This window comes from Prosopis cineraria, unplaced genomic scaffold (assembly GCF_029017545.1).
Source record: "Prosopis cineraria cultivar Desert tree isolate PC_DT_omini unplaced genomic scaffold, ASM2901754v1 PC3, whole genome shotgun sequence".
NCBI lineage: Eukaryota > Viridiplantae > Streptophyta > Magnoliopsida > Fabales > Fabaceae > Prosopis > Prosopis cineraria.
Genome location: NW_026555334.1, coordinates 9,055,316 through 9,071,910, shown reverse-complemented (window position 1 = coordinate 9,071,910; position 16,595 = coordinate 9,055,316). Strand labels below are relative to the sequence as shown.

General features: G+C 31.1%; 2 protein-coding genes across 2 annotated transcripts; one reads left to right on the top strand and one right to left on the bottom strand.

Annotated features, from left to right (window-relative positions):
- The first annotated feature begins 702 nt into the window (after positions 1-702).
- LOC129306172 (phospho-2-dehydro-3-deoxyheptonate aldolase 2, chloroplastic-like) lies at positions 703-5,647 on the top strand. The gene is made up of 5 exons (XM_054946598.1): positions 703-1,241; positions 1,650-1,927; positions 3,560-3,836; positions 4,117-4,362; positions 4,882-5,647. The coding sequence occupies exons 1-5, from the start codon at positions 750-752 to the stop codon at positions 5,140-5,142; spliced, it is 1,554 nt and encodes a 517-aa protein (XP_054802573.1). The 5' UTR covers positions 703-749; the 3' UTR covers positions 5,143-5,647.
- Positions 5,648-8,432: 2,785 nt separating this feature from the next.
- LOC129305009 (protein EXORDIUM-like 2) lies at positions 8,433-9,599 on the bottom strand. Its single transcript, XM_054944906.1, is given in 6 exon segments — positions 8,433-8,739; positions 8,742-8,903; positions 8,906-9,016; positions 9,019-9,279; positions 9,282-9,525; positions 9,528-9,599. Coding segments are annotated over 6 exon segments (897 nt in total). The 5' UTR covers positions 9,585-9,599; the 3' UTR covers positions 8,433-8,677.
- Positions 9,600-16,595: the final 6,996 nt, after the last annotated feature.

Below are 16,595 nucleotides of genomic sequence, written 5' to 3'. Positions count from 1 at the left end.
GATATTTTTAATTAAATTTTATCCCAATAAAATAATTACTACTTTCAAACTAATCCTATCTTTTCATAATTATCCCTATTAAACACTTTATAATAAATATAAAGTTATTCATCATATAGACACTTAAAAAAAGATAATAATTATACCTCAAAAGATTAAAAATACCTTACATTTTTAATATTTAACTTCTCAAAAAATATTTTATATTTTTAAATAAAAAAAGCAATATTTTCTCTTATATTGAATAAGAATAAATTTATAATTTTTAAAAAATTAATAACTTAAGTATCTTTCTTGATGTCTTTCATTTTAAAATTAACTTATTATATACTTCATCTATTTAAAAATATAAGGTATTTTTAATTAAATCTCATCTCCTAATAATGTAATTACCTACTTTTAAACTAACTCTATTTTTTTATATTTATCCATATTAAACACTCTATAATAAATATAAAATTACTATTAATAAAAATACTTTAAAAAAATAATAATTATATTTTAAAAAATTAAAAATAATTTACATTTAATTCTTTAAAAATATTTTATATTTTAAAATAAAGGGATTATAAAATATGTAATATAATATACAAGTACATATATAGTAGACTTTGTGAGGACAAAAATATAATATCTTGGATCCTGCCGTCATTCTGTTGCAGCGTGTCAGATTCGGACCACTATAAATTCTTGACCCTGATACTTCGGTGACCCTCTCTCTCGCGGGAAGCTTTCTCCACCGCTCTCAAATGGCTCTCTCTGCTTCATCTCTAATCATCAGCAAACCCTTCTCTGCGCCGCGGCCACACGCTCCCCGCCAGCCTCTCCTCCTCCCCGGCGCCGCCGCCACCCGCCGATTCGTTGTTGTGGCCAATTCTGCCGAACCGGCCAAGTCAACGGCCCCTTCCACCGCCGCTCCGGCGCCAATTTGGAGCAAATGGACGCTCGACAGTTGGAAGGCCAAGACGGCGCTGCAGCTTCCTGAGTACCCTGATCAGAGTGAGCTCGATCTGGTCCTCCAAACAATCGAATCTTTCCCTCCCATTGTGTTCGCCGGAGAGGCCAGAGCGCTCGAGGACAAATTGGCTCAGGCTGCCATGGGCAAGGCTTTTCTGCTTCAGGGTGGGGATTGCGCGGAGAGCTTTAAGGAATTCAATGCCAATTACATTCGTGACACTTTTCGTGTTATTCTTCAGATGGGTGTCGTCCTGATGTTTGGTGGCCAAATGCCTGTCATAAAGGTGTTTTTTTGTTGCCTCCCTCTCGTTTAGTATCTGTCTTTGTTTAACTACTTCAAGCATGGTGGAATTGGAAATATATTAATAATAAATAGAAGCTTAGGTCGGTACTTATATTTATATGCCTGTTATCAGGGTGTTGCATTTTCTTCCTCTGGATGAATGCTTTAAAACTTCGGATTATATCTTATTATAACGATAAGGGTAGGGCTTTTTTTTTTTTTTTTTAGGGTGGGGGGGAGGAGGCTGTAGGTGTTGATGTTGATCAGAATATCCCATTAGGCAACTATTGAAGCTGGGATAACTAATGAATATTTTCTCCAAATTGGAGATTCATATCGTTCACTTGATAGTTTGAGAACTGATAGGAGTGAGATTGACAAACTTCAGTTCTTGGGTGTGATGACTTAGGTGGGAAGAATGGCGGGTCAGTTTGCAAAGCCAAGATCAGACCCTTTTGAGGAGAGGGACGGACTGAAGCTGCCAAGTTACAGGGGTGATAATGTGAATGGGGATGCATTTGATGCAGCATCAAGAGTACCTGATCCACAGAGGTTGGTAAGGGCCTACTGTCAATCAGTAGCTACTTTGAACCTTCTGCGGGCGTTTGCAACTGGAGGGTATGCTGCCATGCAAAGGGTCAATCAATGGAATTTGGATTTCATGGAGCGCAGCGAGCAGGGTGATAGGTACGTTATCTCAACATCTTTCCTGATTCAATTCAAACTTATTTCTGGTTTGGGTTATTGGATTTTTTCCCCAACTTGAAATTTCTGTGGATGGATTTTATTGTTTTTTGTTATATATATATATATATATAATATTGAATTGGCTCCATCTAACTGGAAAAATAAGCTGGGGTGGGATGAAAAGGAGAAGAAATTGGGATGATTACTGGTTGCACGATGTTGCCTAATTGGGCAGGGACACGTTGAACTCTCTTCTGGCATATGTGAGATGCAGTTGCAATCATGGGAAATTCACGTGCCAGAACACCCTAAGAGTCATAAGTGATATATAGATGCGTTTAGAATTTGAAGCTAATATATGAATTGTATAAATTAGCTTCCTTGGTAACGAAATTCACTGAAATTTCATGCCAACTGAGCCTTACGCCTTACTTAAAATTTTATTAAATGACATATTTCATACTCACACTCATACCATGTGCCATAATGAACTACAAATTAAGCAGCAATTGCTTTCCCTGATTCCTTTTCCGCTTTGGTTTTGTGTGGGAGACATTCAGAAAGGAATGTAGTTAGGAAATGAGTCAAAACTCCAGACTTACCTTGGTATGGCGACTTAGGGAATATGAAGTGAACGGATGCAGATCATCTACAGTCATGTTAGTGTATATCATGCAGTCAGACAATCTTTTTCATTCATTTGATATGGCCATTCCATGTGTAATACGTGTCGTTTATTTTTCCCCCAAATTATTGGATATCACATACTGAATTGCACCCATTTTGCAGCTCACTATCTCCATTCACTCTGTCCTCTGCATCCTTCAATCTTGCCACCTTCTTCGATCTTTGAAATCAATCCGTTGATCTCTGTCTATGATTGTCATTGTCAAAGCAAAAGTATGGATGTTTTCTCTTATTCTTTTGTGGACGTACAAGGGGTAGATGATCTATATTGCCTTTTTCTCATGTTTTTACTATTTTGGTCTATTGTCCTGTGCAGGATTTTGAATGTATGGAATTGTTGATTTATTTCATTTTGCATTTTACACATTTGCTGGTTGATTTGGAGATAAAACATTAGACTAGAAGAAATGAGTTTAATTTGTTCTCTGCCCTTTAATTTGGTAAAAGATGATGAATGGATGGTGTATTAAAATTGGGTTATCATTGTTTTTTTGTTGTTATAATAGCAACCGTCCATCTCATGCGTGCAATAATCTGATCAGTTAAATGACAAGGATTATCTGAGAGCATCATCTAAAGTCACTATTTGACAGTAGATGATCTGCCTCTTAAGCAAATGTAGCTATCTGTTGTGAGGAAATTTCTTCTCGTTATGTTTTTTATGTTTTAAAAGTTGTGAGATGGAGAAGCATACATGGATTGAATTTAATAATACTATAATCCCTTTAAAGATTTTAGGATCACTGCTGCTTCAATTTTTCTTATATATGCGACTTAATTTGGCTAATGTGGTCCATTTGCTTGTTCCATATCAGAACTCATTGTTGTTTCACTTTAAAGATAAACAAATCATTTCAGATAAGTGGACAATTTTGAATCCCAAGTCGTTTCTGCAGGAGATTTTCAGCTTTGCTTACATTTGTGCTGTTTGGAGTATCATAACAGGTACCGTGAATTGGCTCACCGAGTGGATGAGGCCCTTGGATTTATGAGTGCTGCTGGACTCACAGCTGACCATCCAATCATGACCACAACAGACTTTTGGACCTCTCATGAGTGCTTGCATCTCCCTTATGAGCAAGCACTTACTAGGGAGGATTCTACTAGTGGGCTTTACTATGACTGCTCCGCTCACATGCTATGGGTAGGAGAACGTACCCGTCAACTTGATGGTGCTCATGTTGAATTCTTGAGAGGAGTTTCTAATCCAATTGGAATAAAGGTGCATTTATTGTCTTCCTTTTTCTATGCATAGGAACTTTTGATTATTGTTGTTCCAGGTATATCTTCATGCAGTATTGCATTTCTGCTTTGCATCACATTATCTGCTCATCGCTATTACTTCAAGTTATATTGAGTGAATTATTTCGTAATTATCTGTTATAGTTTCTTTATGCATTTAATCTTTGCTTCTATTTGAAGGGTCTTTCTTCGTTTGTTCAAAATTGATTACACTAGCAGAAAAGAAGAAAACAGCTACTAAAGGCTTACTTGACTTTCAGGTGAGCGACAAAATGGATCCAGATCAACTTGTTAGGCTGATAGATATATTAAACCCAAGAAACAAGCCAGGAAGAATTACTGTAATAGTTAGAATGGGAGCTGAAAATATGAGAGTAAAGCTTTCTCATCTAATCAGGGCAGTTCGCAGAGCAGGTCAAATTGTCACTTGGGTCAGTGATCCCATGCATGGAAACACCATCAAAGCTCCGTCTGGACTGAAAACTCGCTCTTTCGATGCAATAAGGGTAATCTTGGTTCCAATTCCACTATTATGCATCCTCGCATGATTGAAGTTTATTCAACACACGCACACTAACTAGTTTAAAATCCACGCATGCAACCTTGAACTGGCTTTTTATCTTAATTAATAGTTGGGTCTTCGTTTTTGTCCATTACATGCTCAAGGCCCCTATGACTAATGTAACTTTTCTCAGGGCAAGCATATAGCTCTCGAAAACATAAAACACAACTGTTTTGCCAGCTTCTTCGCCAAGTAAAGATGTTATTGTGTTTTCTTTTGTCGTGGCTTATCTAATCTGGTCCACCTTGTTTGATCCGAGAACTGCCTTGCAGTTTAGCAAATAGATATTTTAAGTTGTGCATTGTTTTAACAATTTCCAGTTGATTAAAGCTCTAATATCTGCACAATACTTGGTCCTGCTGCTTTCTTTTTGATGTAAAATACTGTTTCTCCCTGTCATTTGATCGCTAATGCAGTTGAAGTTTCGTTGCATCTAATATTAGAGTTTTGATCTTGTTGATAGGCTGAGGTGAGAGCATTCTTTGATGTACATGAACAAGAAGGAAGCTACCCAGGAGGAGTTCATTTAGAAATGACAGGGCAGAATGTGACCGAATGTGTGGGAGGCTCGCGAACTATTACTTATGACGACTTGAGCTCACGTTATCACACTCACTGTGATCCACGATTGAATGCTTCCCAGTCTCTGGAACTCGCATTTATCATTGCAGAGCGGCTACGCAAGAGAAGGCTGAACTCATATCAAACCCTGCTCTCACTCTAAGTGTCTAGATGAGGAAGGAGTCTCTGCTTTGTTCTTAGATCAAACTACAGGTATTGGTGTATGAATGTTAGCTGCCAAAATGAGTTCCATAAGGTCTGTAAGTAGTTGGAAATTAAAATATCTGGATTGAGCTATCTATGTGAGGATTACATGGAACCTAAGCCTGTTCAAACAGTGAGTGTGTGCAGAATTTTGTACTAAGTTGTGTTAGTATTATATGTATCTTGAGGTTGTATACACCAACCTAATGGGTTTGGTGCGTTTTGACTTTATGTTTCTGTTTCAATCCTGCTTTCCTTGTAATTTAAATAATAAGTATTATATATATCTTCTTTGTGGGATCTGGTGTGAGAAATGTTTGAGTGACATCTTATGTGTGAGCAGGTTGATATTTATAATGGCATGTTCAATGAAGAAATTCTGTGCTAGTAGGTTCAAGTTAACAATATTCATAATGTATTGTAATGATATTCTCTTTCTGTTAATTATGTTAATTCCCAATGTAGATGGAGTTGTATATTCTGCTTCTCATTTTCTTTCCATTTCAGTCAATCGCCTTGTTTTTTTTTTTTTTTATAAATATATTTTGTTATAAGTGACAATATAATGTAGTTATATTCTCTGTCTGCTATTATGTTATACCTAATATATAAGTTATATATCTTTATTATATTCTGATTCTTTTGTTTGATTTCATTATCTATCCCATTCCATTCTTATCCCTCTCTCCTATCAAATGTGTCCTTTTGATTCTTCCTATTTTAAGTAGTGAAGTAAGGCTAGTTTTCTCCTCCAATTTCAAACATTTTACCAAGTGTGTGTTTGGTTCCATGTCTAAAACTATCAGACTCGTAATTTATCTGCCTCTATCAAAACCATGGTTTTGGTTATTTTCAACGTAAAATCAAATACACTGAGTTAAATCATGTAAGGATGGTTGAAAACAAACATGACATAGGTATTGTATAAGTTGAACATATAAAGGATAGTTTTATAACAGGTAATGTAGATTTAGTTCATAATTTATAAAATTATGGGTTTAAAATTTATTGTTGATGTGAGAACTTTGTTATGGATGATCTATAAGTATTCTTGTAAATATTTTTTAAGTTTGAAAGTATACTTTGGTCTTGATGAACTTTAAGATCCAATTAATCTAAACTTTTTTTATAACTAAAAAAGTTGAACATATAAGCAATTATTGGTAAAAAACTCATTAAGTTTCTACAGGATGTAGATTCAGATCTTAATACTTATGTAAAGATTTTGCATAACATTAAAAACCAAGTCAACCTAGTCATTTAAACTAATATTTTGACTGATTAAATAAAAATATTTTATTCATAACGAATGTGGACCACAATTCAGCTTATAATTTTAATCATACCAGTATATTTTTCAATAGTTCAAAATTTTGTCGAGTGAGTAAATATCAGTAAGTTCTTTTTTTTTTGGGAGTTATATTAACCTATTCGGACCTTAGTATTTAATTCACCCAAACTCCCTTTTTATAAAATGTGGAATTCATTTCATTAGTTTTAGAGAGAGAGAGGAAAGTGAATTTGGTGAAGAGAGAGCGTATGAAGTAGTTGAAAGCTTATCTTGAGGTATGAGCATGATTTGATTGCAGAGAGAAAGACAAAGCAAGAATGGCTTGCATTGGTCTGCCACTCTCCGAGCACGTTCCTTTATTCCCTCTTATTGCTCTTCCTACCTCTTAACTCTTTCACTCTTTGCACTTGCTCTTTCTTTTCATTTCTTTTTTCATTTTTTTTCCCGCTTCTCTATTGTGTGGAATTCTCTAGATTTCACTGTGAATGTGTGGATTATTTTTTTTAACAGCACTAATAATAATTATTCTATTTTAACTGTGACAATAAGTTACACTAAATTTTATTTTTTTATGCAGAAAAGTTAACTCTACTTTTGGGACACGTATAACCTGATACTGAGATCGTGGGATAATTCATTTGATTTGATTTATCATGTTTTAAACAATATTTACTGTCCAATTTTAAAAACTACATGTTATTTACGCACAGTTTAAAATTTAAAACTATATAATTTGACTTTTTTTTTAACTTACTATTTGGTGTGAATTCTGAAACAAGCTGCCGCAAAAATTTAAATTAATTTTTTGCAGAGAGAAAGACAAAGCAAGAATGGCTGCATTGGTCTGCCACTCTCCGAGCACGTTTCCTTTATTCCCTCTTATTCTCTTCCTACCTCTTAACTCTTTCACTCATTGCTCTTTCTTTTTCATTTCTTTTTCATTTTTTTTCCCGCTTCTCTATTGTGTGGAATTCTCTAGATTTTACTGTGAATGTGTGGATTATTTTTTTAACAGCACTAATAATTAATTATTCTATTTTAACTGTGACAATAAGTTACACTAAATTTATTTTTTTATGCAGAAAGTTACTCTACTTTTGGGACACGTATATACCTGATACTGAGATCGTGGGATAATTCATTTGATTTGATTTATCATGTTTTAACAATATTTACTGTCCAATTTTTAAAACTACATGTTATTTACGCACAGTTTAAAATTTAAAACTATATAATTTGACTTTTTTTTAACTTACTAATTTGTGTGAATTCTGAAACAAGCTGCCGCAAAAATTTAAATTAATTTTTTTTAAAAAAAATATTTTATTAATAATGACTTTAAATTTACTGTAAGATATTTAATAGAAGTAAATATAAAAAAATAAATTAATTTAAAAACAAACAACTACTTTATTAAGAAATAAAATTTAATTAAAAATATTTTTATATTTTAAATAAAAAGAATATAATTTTTATTTGATAAAAGTCTAAAACTATATTAGGCTTGAAACCAATTTATTTAACGACCAAATATATTTGTCTACCACAATCAAAAAATGACTCAATGATTAACTATTGATTAAATGTTTAAATTAATAATATGCTAACTAAGGGAATCAAATAAAACATTACCCTCCCTCAATCTCATTTATAAAACATATTTTAAAAAATTTATTTAAATCTTTTTTATAAGTTTAATGTAATTTTTCAAATAATATTTAAAATTATTCTTTTCAAAGAGAAAATAAATAATATAATATTATTTTTAAAATTGTTATATAAAAATGTATTTAAAATTTTATATACTTTTATTTTTTTATATTTTCTTCATTGATAAAAATAATTTATAAAAAAACCGATGTTTAAATTGATCCAAACTCTTCAAAAGCAAAATTATTATAAAAATAATAAAGCACCAGGTTTTTTTTTTCCCCCAATTAGGCTTATGCTTGTAAGAATCACAAAAAGTATTTTTCATATTATAGTCCTGCCATTATGCATAATACCCTTTCTTATTCCCCGTCCCCTGTAATTTTATCATTGCCCCATATCTCACAAAACGACAAAAGCACCTTAAAAGCATGTAAAGTGCAGATTTTCCCCTGCTCCCGTTCCTACGATCCATATCTACAACCGTACACCACGTCTGAAAAGGTCCTTTCATAGTTTAATCCGCCCTCTTATACCGTCCGTGATCATCCCCTCACACGAGCGTCTTACACGTCGATGTACGGGGGTCCCACATTGCCGGCAGAAGGTACTTCCGCCGTTCGCGCCGTTTGCATTGTAGCTAGCTCCGGTGGCCTTGTTCTTGAGAACCCGACCCGGATAACCCGGATACGACCCGCTCCCGAACACCCCGGTGCAGGCCGAGACGGCTTCGAGCGGAGCTGTCGCCGGACCCTGGAAGTACCCATTGTTAAAGGGTTCGTAACTGTACCGGCCAGCAGAGTCGCCAGGTTAATGATCATTCCGTCGACTCCAACGTCACCATTCGGAGCCACCAAAGGCGGCGTTTGAGGGCCGTAAATAGGCTGGTGGAAGGCCAGGCGCATTGACCGGGACACTGAGTCTCAGAATTCCCAACCCAGATATAAGCAGTCCGAGGCTTCCCCTTGAGGGGTCGAGTCGACCCATGCGTCCCACAGCGGCTCATACAGAAGCCATCTACAGCAACATCCTTCGCCGTGAGAATAACGTTAATGGAGTCAAGATCGTTGAACTTAGAGGCCAGAGCAACCAAGTGGCTCGCACGAAGCGACTTCCCGAAGGAGTATTTCTCGTACAGAACTTGCTTCCCAACGAAAGCGAGGAGGAGCCACCCTTGTAGTTCTCGGTGGTCTTCCACCATGACGCGGCGGAGGGAAGAGGAGCCCGTTGGAAGCCCAGGGAGTTGACGAAATCGACGATTATGGACCGCTGAACCGGAGTGAAAGAACCGTACCAGACAAGATTAACGGTGATCTTGCCCTTGAGGAGTTCACCGTTATGGTACTTGAGGACCAGAGGTTGCTGCTGAACCAGAGCCCCGAGGGCAGGCTCGAGGAGAAGAAGAGGAGGAGCAACAGAGAAGAAGGAAGAAAAGTGGCAAAGCGGTAATTAAAGGCCATGACGAGGGTCAAAGGCTAGAGACGATGATGATGATGGTGTATCTCCAAGACGACACGAGGGAATTGGATGAGAAGAAGGGGGAGAGCGGGACTGAGTACTTATATAGGGAGGACAGCTGGAGGAGCAGAGGTGTCAAAATCAGATCAGGCCACGTGGAGGGGGGTGGCTGGTTGGGAGATACGTGAGGGGCGCCAGGCTGGGAGGGGGCGGAATTGAATGACGTGGCAGTTACGGTGACGGCGACGTCGGATGGCGCCTATAGAATAGGAATTAATAGAAGGAAGAAGGCAGGAACTAGGAAGTCGGGGTGAGATTACTGATTTGACCTTGGGCAGATTTTTTCAGGGGTTAAAATTTAATTTTACCTTTATATTTATTTTTTTAAAATATTGGACGTTTTATGCTCTTAAATAGATAATTTTATCTTTAAATAATTTTTTAAATGAGCAAAAATTCTCTTTTATTAAATTAATCATTAATTTTTTCATTCTTTTCTGATGTGGCATGTATATGGGGTTCATGCACAGTGATATGAAACTCGTGACATGTCTTTCAGTGTTAATTTGCTCTTAAAATCTTTTTTAGGAGCATTAAATACTCTAAAATTTTTTTTTCAAAGCGTTAGGCACCCTGAAATCTTATTAAAATAAAATTAAATAAATATTTTTAAAATATTAAGTATTTTAATATTTAATAAGTTAAATATTATTATATAAAACATTACACACCAAATTTAGTATTTTCTATATTTAAATATTATTTTACTAGCATTTTATAAATTATAAATGATTTTTTTTATTTTTCATATATCAATCTTCGATCTTCTCTCTTATGCAGTACCCAAATCATTACACCTTTTGTGTGTGTTAGAACTTAGTTATATTTTTAATATTAGTTACATTTCTTAATTTTTTTGGTCAACTAATAATCTTCCTCTAAAATATTGTATCACCCAATTTAATACTTTCTATACATTACAATGTTAATAGTAAAATCATAAATATGACAAATTTGGATTAACAATATGACAACAATAATATTTATTTAAAAGAGATCGCTTATTTCATTAATATGCTACAAAAAAGTTACTTAACAAAAAAATGGAGAGATGAAAAAAAAAATTTCATTAACTTGGATGTTCATTTGCTTTATTTTTAATACAACATTACAAAATATTAAAAACATTAAAATATTAATTGGGTGGTATAATGTTTAAATAATAATATTAAGTTATTAAATATTGAAATACTTAATATTTTAATACATTTTCCTTTGAGATCACAAGCTTGTATTGATATGCCTCTACCTTTAGCTCCATAATCCAAGTATCTAGCTTTTGGGTTGAGATCCCAAGCACCATAACAAATTAATGTTTTATTTATATGATTGCACATATACATTTTATTTTTTATTTAATTTTTATGTCACCGGTTTGACCACCGGTCTAACTGGTTAGACCGTGAAAACTGTAAACCGTTGCTCTTTTCGATTCGATGTCCGATTCGGGTTTAAAACATTAGTTACATGTCACTGTACGTGGCTCTACACACGTGCCATGTTAGTAAAAAAATAAAAAAGTTAACTATTGATTAATGAAAGGGAGTTTTTGGTCCTATAAAAAATATTTTAAAAATAAAATTATTTTTATTTAAAAATATAAAATGTCTCGCATTCTTAAAAAATAAATTAAAGATAAAATTAAATTGTAACATTTTTCTTCAACCCCAAGAATGCCGCTACCCGAGATCAGTGGTGCGCGGGGAGCACGGGAAAAGAGGGGATCGGCAAGGTGTGAATTGTTCTAGAAGCATTCCTTCAACAAATTTTTTTATAAGTAAACTAATACTAGAAATTATCTTTTTCAAAACACTTCCTGCAACATTTATAATATTTCTTCAAACCAAAATAAAAACATTAATAATTAATTCATAATTTTTTAAAAAATATTAGTTAAAAATTTTATTTTTTTAAAAAATTTATATTTTTTAATTTTATCTTCATTAAATATTTATATAAGTATTTTGATAATGATAATTAAAATTTTAATTCACCATTTCTTAAAAAAAGAGGAAAATAAATGAAGTAAGAATACAGTAAAAAATAATTATAAAATTTATTTAATACTTTATATTTTAAAAGAATAATTTTTTTAAAAAATATTTTATATTATAATTCGTAGAGAGCAAATTGCAGATGAAAAATAGGAACTTGGGAAGGAGGAGAAGGAAAAGATGGTCAAGCATAGAAAATTGGGTAGGGCAGGCGATGAAGGAGCGTGATTTAGAAGGAGCTTATGGGCGTGGTTTGAGGCTCTCAATAGGTGGGGTCTCCAATAGAAGTGGAGGATTTAATGCCACGATAGCACAAAACACTTCTTGAAAATTCAGATTCTACCTAATGGAAACGATATATGGTAGGCTTGTTGGTTGTCAAGAAAATAGGGGTCAACCATTTTTATTGAAAATTAGAATTATAAAATTTTTTAAAAAGCAATGTTTTTAAAATCAAATCAAATGTTGAATTGAAAAGATCAGCAATTCACAATTTATATAATTCAATCAAATTAGATTAATAGTTAAATTAGTAATGTAATAATTAAATTAAAAAAAATTATATATGCAGTAATATAAAATTATATTTAACTAAAAAAAATTTAAAATTTTAAGTTTATTATGACTTAACATGCTACACAATACATATAAATCAAATTATTAAAAAAATTAATCATTTTCTTAAAAAATTCAATAAAAAATAAAAAAGTTTTTTTTTGAAGAATCTGATTCTTAAAGTTGAATTCAATTCTTGGCTTAATTTTGATTCCTGATCTGACCATTAGTTCAAAATGATCCAACTCGACTCAATCTTTTAAAATAGTTTTTAATATTACCAAATCAAAATTCAGACTGATCCAATTGTTCAGTCCAGTCTTGTTTGATTTTAAAATCACTAGTTAAAAGTGCGATGATTTTAACACGTTTGGCATCAAGTTTTTTCACATGAAATATAAAATTAAATAATGATTTTTAATTTGACTTTTATTTTCTTTAATTTATTCTATTCTCTTTCGACTGCGTGAAGGAGATGGAGAAGGATCATCAAAAGTTTAGTGAAGTGTTTGGGGGCGGTGGTGGTCACGGGGACGGTGCCAGCTGACAGAGAAGACAGAGAGCGAACGTGTGAAATTGGGGGAAGAGAGTTGGCTTCTCTCCATTTCCTCTTCACTTTCATCTCAATATTAAATTTATTTTTAATAATTAAAATTTAATATTTTATAAAATTATTATTATATTTATTTTTCATAAAATCTCACATTTTAATAATAATTTTATAAAATATCAAATCTAAATCATAAAAAATAGATTCAATGATTGAGATAAAAATGAAAAAAAAATAAAAAAGAAAAAAAATGAAGAGAAGTCGGGTTCGAAAAAAGGACTCTTTTTTCTTTCTCTCTCTTTTTCTCTCCATTTCCTTCATCTTCACCCTTCATTAATTTTATTTTATAAAAAAATTATTAATAAAATAATATAAAAGGGAGAAGTGAAGAGAAAAAAAAAGAAAAGAAGATCCCTCGCCCGTGAAACTGAGGAACCTAAAATGTCACCAAAGGGATTGCACCGCACTGGTCACTGGAGGGACCCCTTCACCCCTCTTCTCTGGTTTAAATGCATCTTCCTCAATACATATCCTATGTTAAAAAGTGAAACTACCGATCAAAGTTTATTTAATGAGTGTCGATGTTTTTGTGAGTTAAGTAATTGATTAGATATTCAAATTTCAAACTCTTATATATCGAACACTTTAATTTGAAGAGATTTATTCATTTTTTTAATATTCAAGAGAAATATCTTCTGCTATCAAGTAAACTATTTATAAATAAAAAAAATATAATCTTTGATGTTATAATTTTTTTAATATTTTTAGTCCTATAAAGACTAAAATTACTGATAAAATAAAAATTATAAGGATCTAAAAATAAAAATCACCTTATTTTTTTGAATTAAAGGATTGAAAACGTTTAAAAAATATAGAGATTAAAAATAAAATCCAATAAAATTATAAGAATAAAAAATTATTTTTTTCTATAACAAAAAAAAAGGTAAAAAAAAAAACTACGAAGATGACATTGGGTGGATGGACGGAAGGATTCAATGATGCCTTACGTGAATTGGTTAGAGGGAAGGGGAAGAAGGGAGGCTGATAATAAATTCATAATTTTATCCTTATCAGTTTTAAATTGAATTTTACTTTCTACTTAATATATTATTAGAAAAGATAGTATAGAATAATTTATTAATACACTCCCTTCATATTAAATTATAAAATATTTTTAGATAAAATCTTATATATCAATAAACTTTATTAAATACACTTAACAATCTTATCTTTTTAAAATAAAAATATAAACTTTTAAAAATATCCATCATTAATATATTGAAAAAGAGAAGAGACCAACATTAATTATAGAGAGAGGAAGAATAATATTGAAATTGACACATTAATAAAATCTTAATTTACTCAAAGTGTTTTATATTTTGAGATAAAAAAACTTAAAAGTATCCTATAATTTGGAACGGAGGAAGTATTATTTTATCGATGTGAATATTTTTAAGTTACATTGATAATACTTTTTTAAAAAAATAATCAATATATTAATATTATATTATATCAACATGTCATTGAAATTTTATCCATTAAAATTATTATTAAATTTTTTGGGTGATGAAATTTATTTAGGGGCTTTTGAAGATATAACCCATATTATAAGATCAAATCAAGAAAATAGCGCAATATTTATTATATTTTGCATTATGATCAATTTATTATATTTATCAATGATATATTATTATATATCAATAATAAGCCCTTTATAAATTTTAAAATTTTCAGTAATATTTTTTATATATTAATGTGAATTGATTATACTCTTAAATTTTTAAAAATTTGAACCATATTTTTTAAGCACTAGATTTTTTTCAATTAGTGAACTAATTTATCCATTTATTATTTATTTTTACTATAGGAGAGAGGACGATAAGACATAATTGTTAATACCAACACTAATTTAAAATTTTGAAATAAAAAATAATTTAATCAATAAATATTTTCCCTTTCATCATCTTCCAACCCAGCATAAAGTTGAGTTTAATATGATCTTTAATTTCAAGTTTTTTCTACTATTTAAAAAATTGTATAAAAATATTATACATTAAAACTTGAAAAATTTGTGTCCAGCAAAATTGCTGCCTCTCTCAATTTCGTTACATTCTTGTTCAGAGGAAAACTTTTATAATTTCGTTGCACTTGCCCATCGTATATCACTGTCTAAATTAATATTTTAGTTGGTGGCCAAAACAATTAATATTTTAGCTGGCCAAATTAATATGTTAGCATTTTTCTTTCACAAATAACGGGAAAAGGCTGGAAATTCATGTTATTTTTTATTTTATTTTAATGCTAATTTCTTTAGTTATCAAAGGATAAATATTAAATCTTCGAGCAAAAAAGCATTAGAACCAAGCTCGTATTTATAATTGTTTTAATCAAATATATTACTTTCTAAAAATAACAGTTCAACTAGCTAGTTAATTAAAGTAACTATAAATCACTTAAGTTATAGGTTATGCAAAATTAAAATAAATGATCAAGGTATATATATATATATATATAAAAGCTAAAGTATACATTTAATCATTTAACTTTACATAATATCTTATTTTAATTCATTAATTTTATAAATTATTTTTTTAATCCTTTAATTCTAACATTGTTATGTTTATCCTAAAATATTTTACATTAAACTTTTAAATATTGATAAAATATTTTTAAATATTGATATATTAAATTTAATTTTTTTAAAAATAACAATCATTGAAAAAATAATTATTTAAAAATAAAGAAGTTAAGATTAAATAAATAAAAAAATAATTTACAAAATTAAAAGATTAAATTAAAAATTTATATAAAATTAAAAGATTAAAAGTATACTTTAACACATATATATATTAAGGGTTAGCGATCAACTGTAGGACAAGTTTTGAAGTTAATTCCTGATATGAGAAGGTGCTCTTGAACATTTTTCAATTCAGATAAAAATAAAATAAGTTATTTATAAAATATTAAAGTTTTAAATTGTTCAGATCAAATTTTAATACTTCATATTTATTTATATTTTTTTGTAAACTATTACTACTAATAATAATAATAATCTTATCAAATATTAAATCAAAGTCGTGAAAAGTCCCAATCTAAAAAGTGATGAAAGAAAAATGAAGGAATTCGACTCAAATTATTGCTGATTGCTTTTTTGACACGTCATGCGCAGTCAGTAGTAAGCCAGTTGACCGAAAGGAATTGATATGAAATAAAAATAAAAGAGGAGGAAGAAGAAGAAGACGTATAAATAGTACGTGCAATTTACTTGGCCGACCAAAAACAAGACAAGAAATGAGCCAAAAAGTCTTAAAAGAAGGTAAAGGTTGATCAGTGTCTGGAGAAAAATTCAAATTTGATGAATCCGACCATTAATGACAAATTTGTTTTTGTTCGGTTTTACAGACCCACTTGCACTAATACGACAACTCACTATGTTAATCATGTGTGCCTTCCATTTCAACGCATTCATTATATATGCATTCCATAATTATACTACAATTCCACACATTAATAGTAATGCCATTTTCCTTCATTTTCTTTTTCATCTTCCTTTTGGGAAATTAAATAAAACAAATGCAAGAACAAATTAATTATTGTGGACCAAAAATATACAATTACAAGTTACAACTACTCTCATTTAAATTTAATGATAAAATTTAAATACGTATTACTCCCTCCGTTCTCCAATATAAGCTTTGGAAATCTCATTTGGTAAAAAATACAGACTATTAGATACTCTTTCCGTTAAAAAATATAAAGTATTTTTTGAGAAATTAGATATTAAAAATATAAGGCATTTCTTATTTTTTGATATATAATCATTCCTTTTTTTTTTCTAAAAGTGTTCTTTGAAA

Excerpts from the sequence above, each read along its gene's own strand:
- LOC129306172 (XM_054946598.1), top strand. The coding sequence starts at position 750 with ATGGCTCTCTCTGCTTCATCTCTAATCATCAGCAAACCCTTCTCTGCG. Across the intron at positions 1,928-3,559 it reads CGCAGCGAGCAGGGTGATAG|GTACCGTGAATTGGCTCACC; the intron begins GTACGTTATCTC and ends GTATCATAACAG. Across the intron at positions 4,363-4,881 it reads GCTCTTTCGATGCAATAAGG|GCTGAGGTGAGAGCATTCTT; the intron begins GTAATCTTGGTT and ends TCTTGTTGATAG.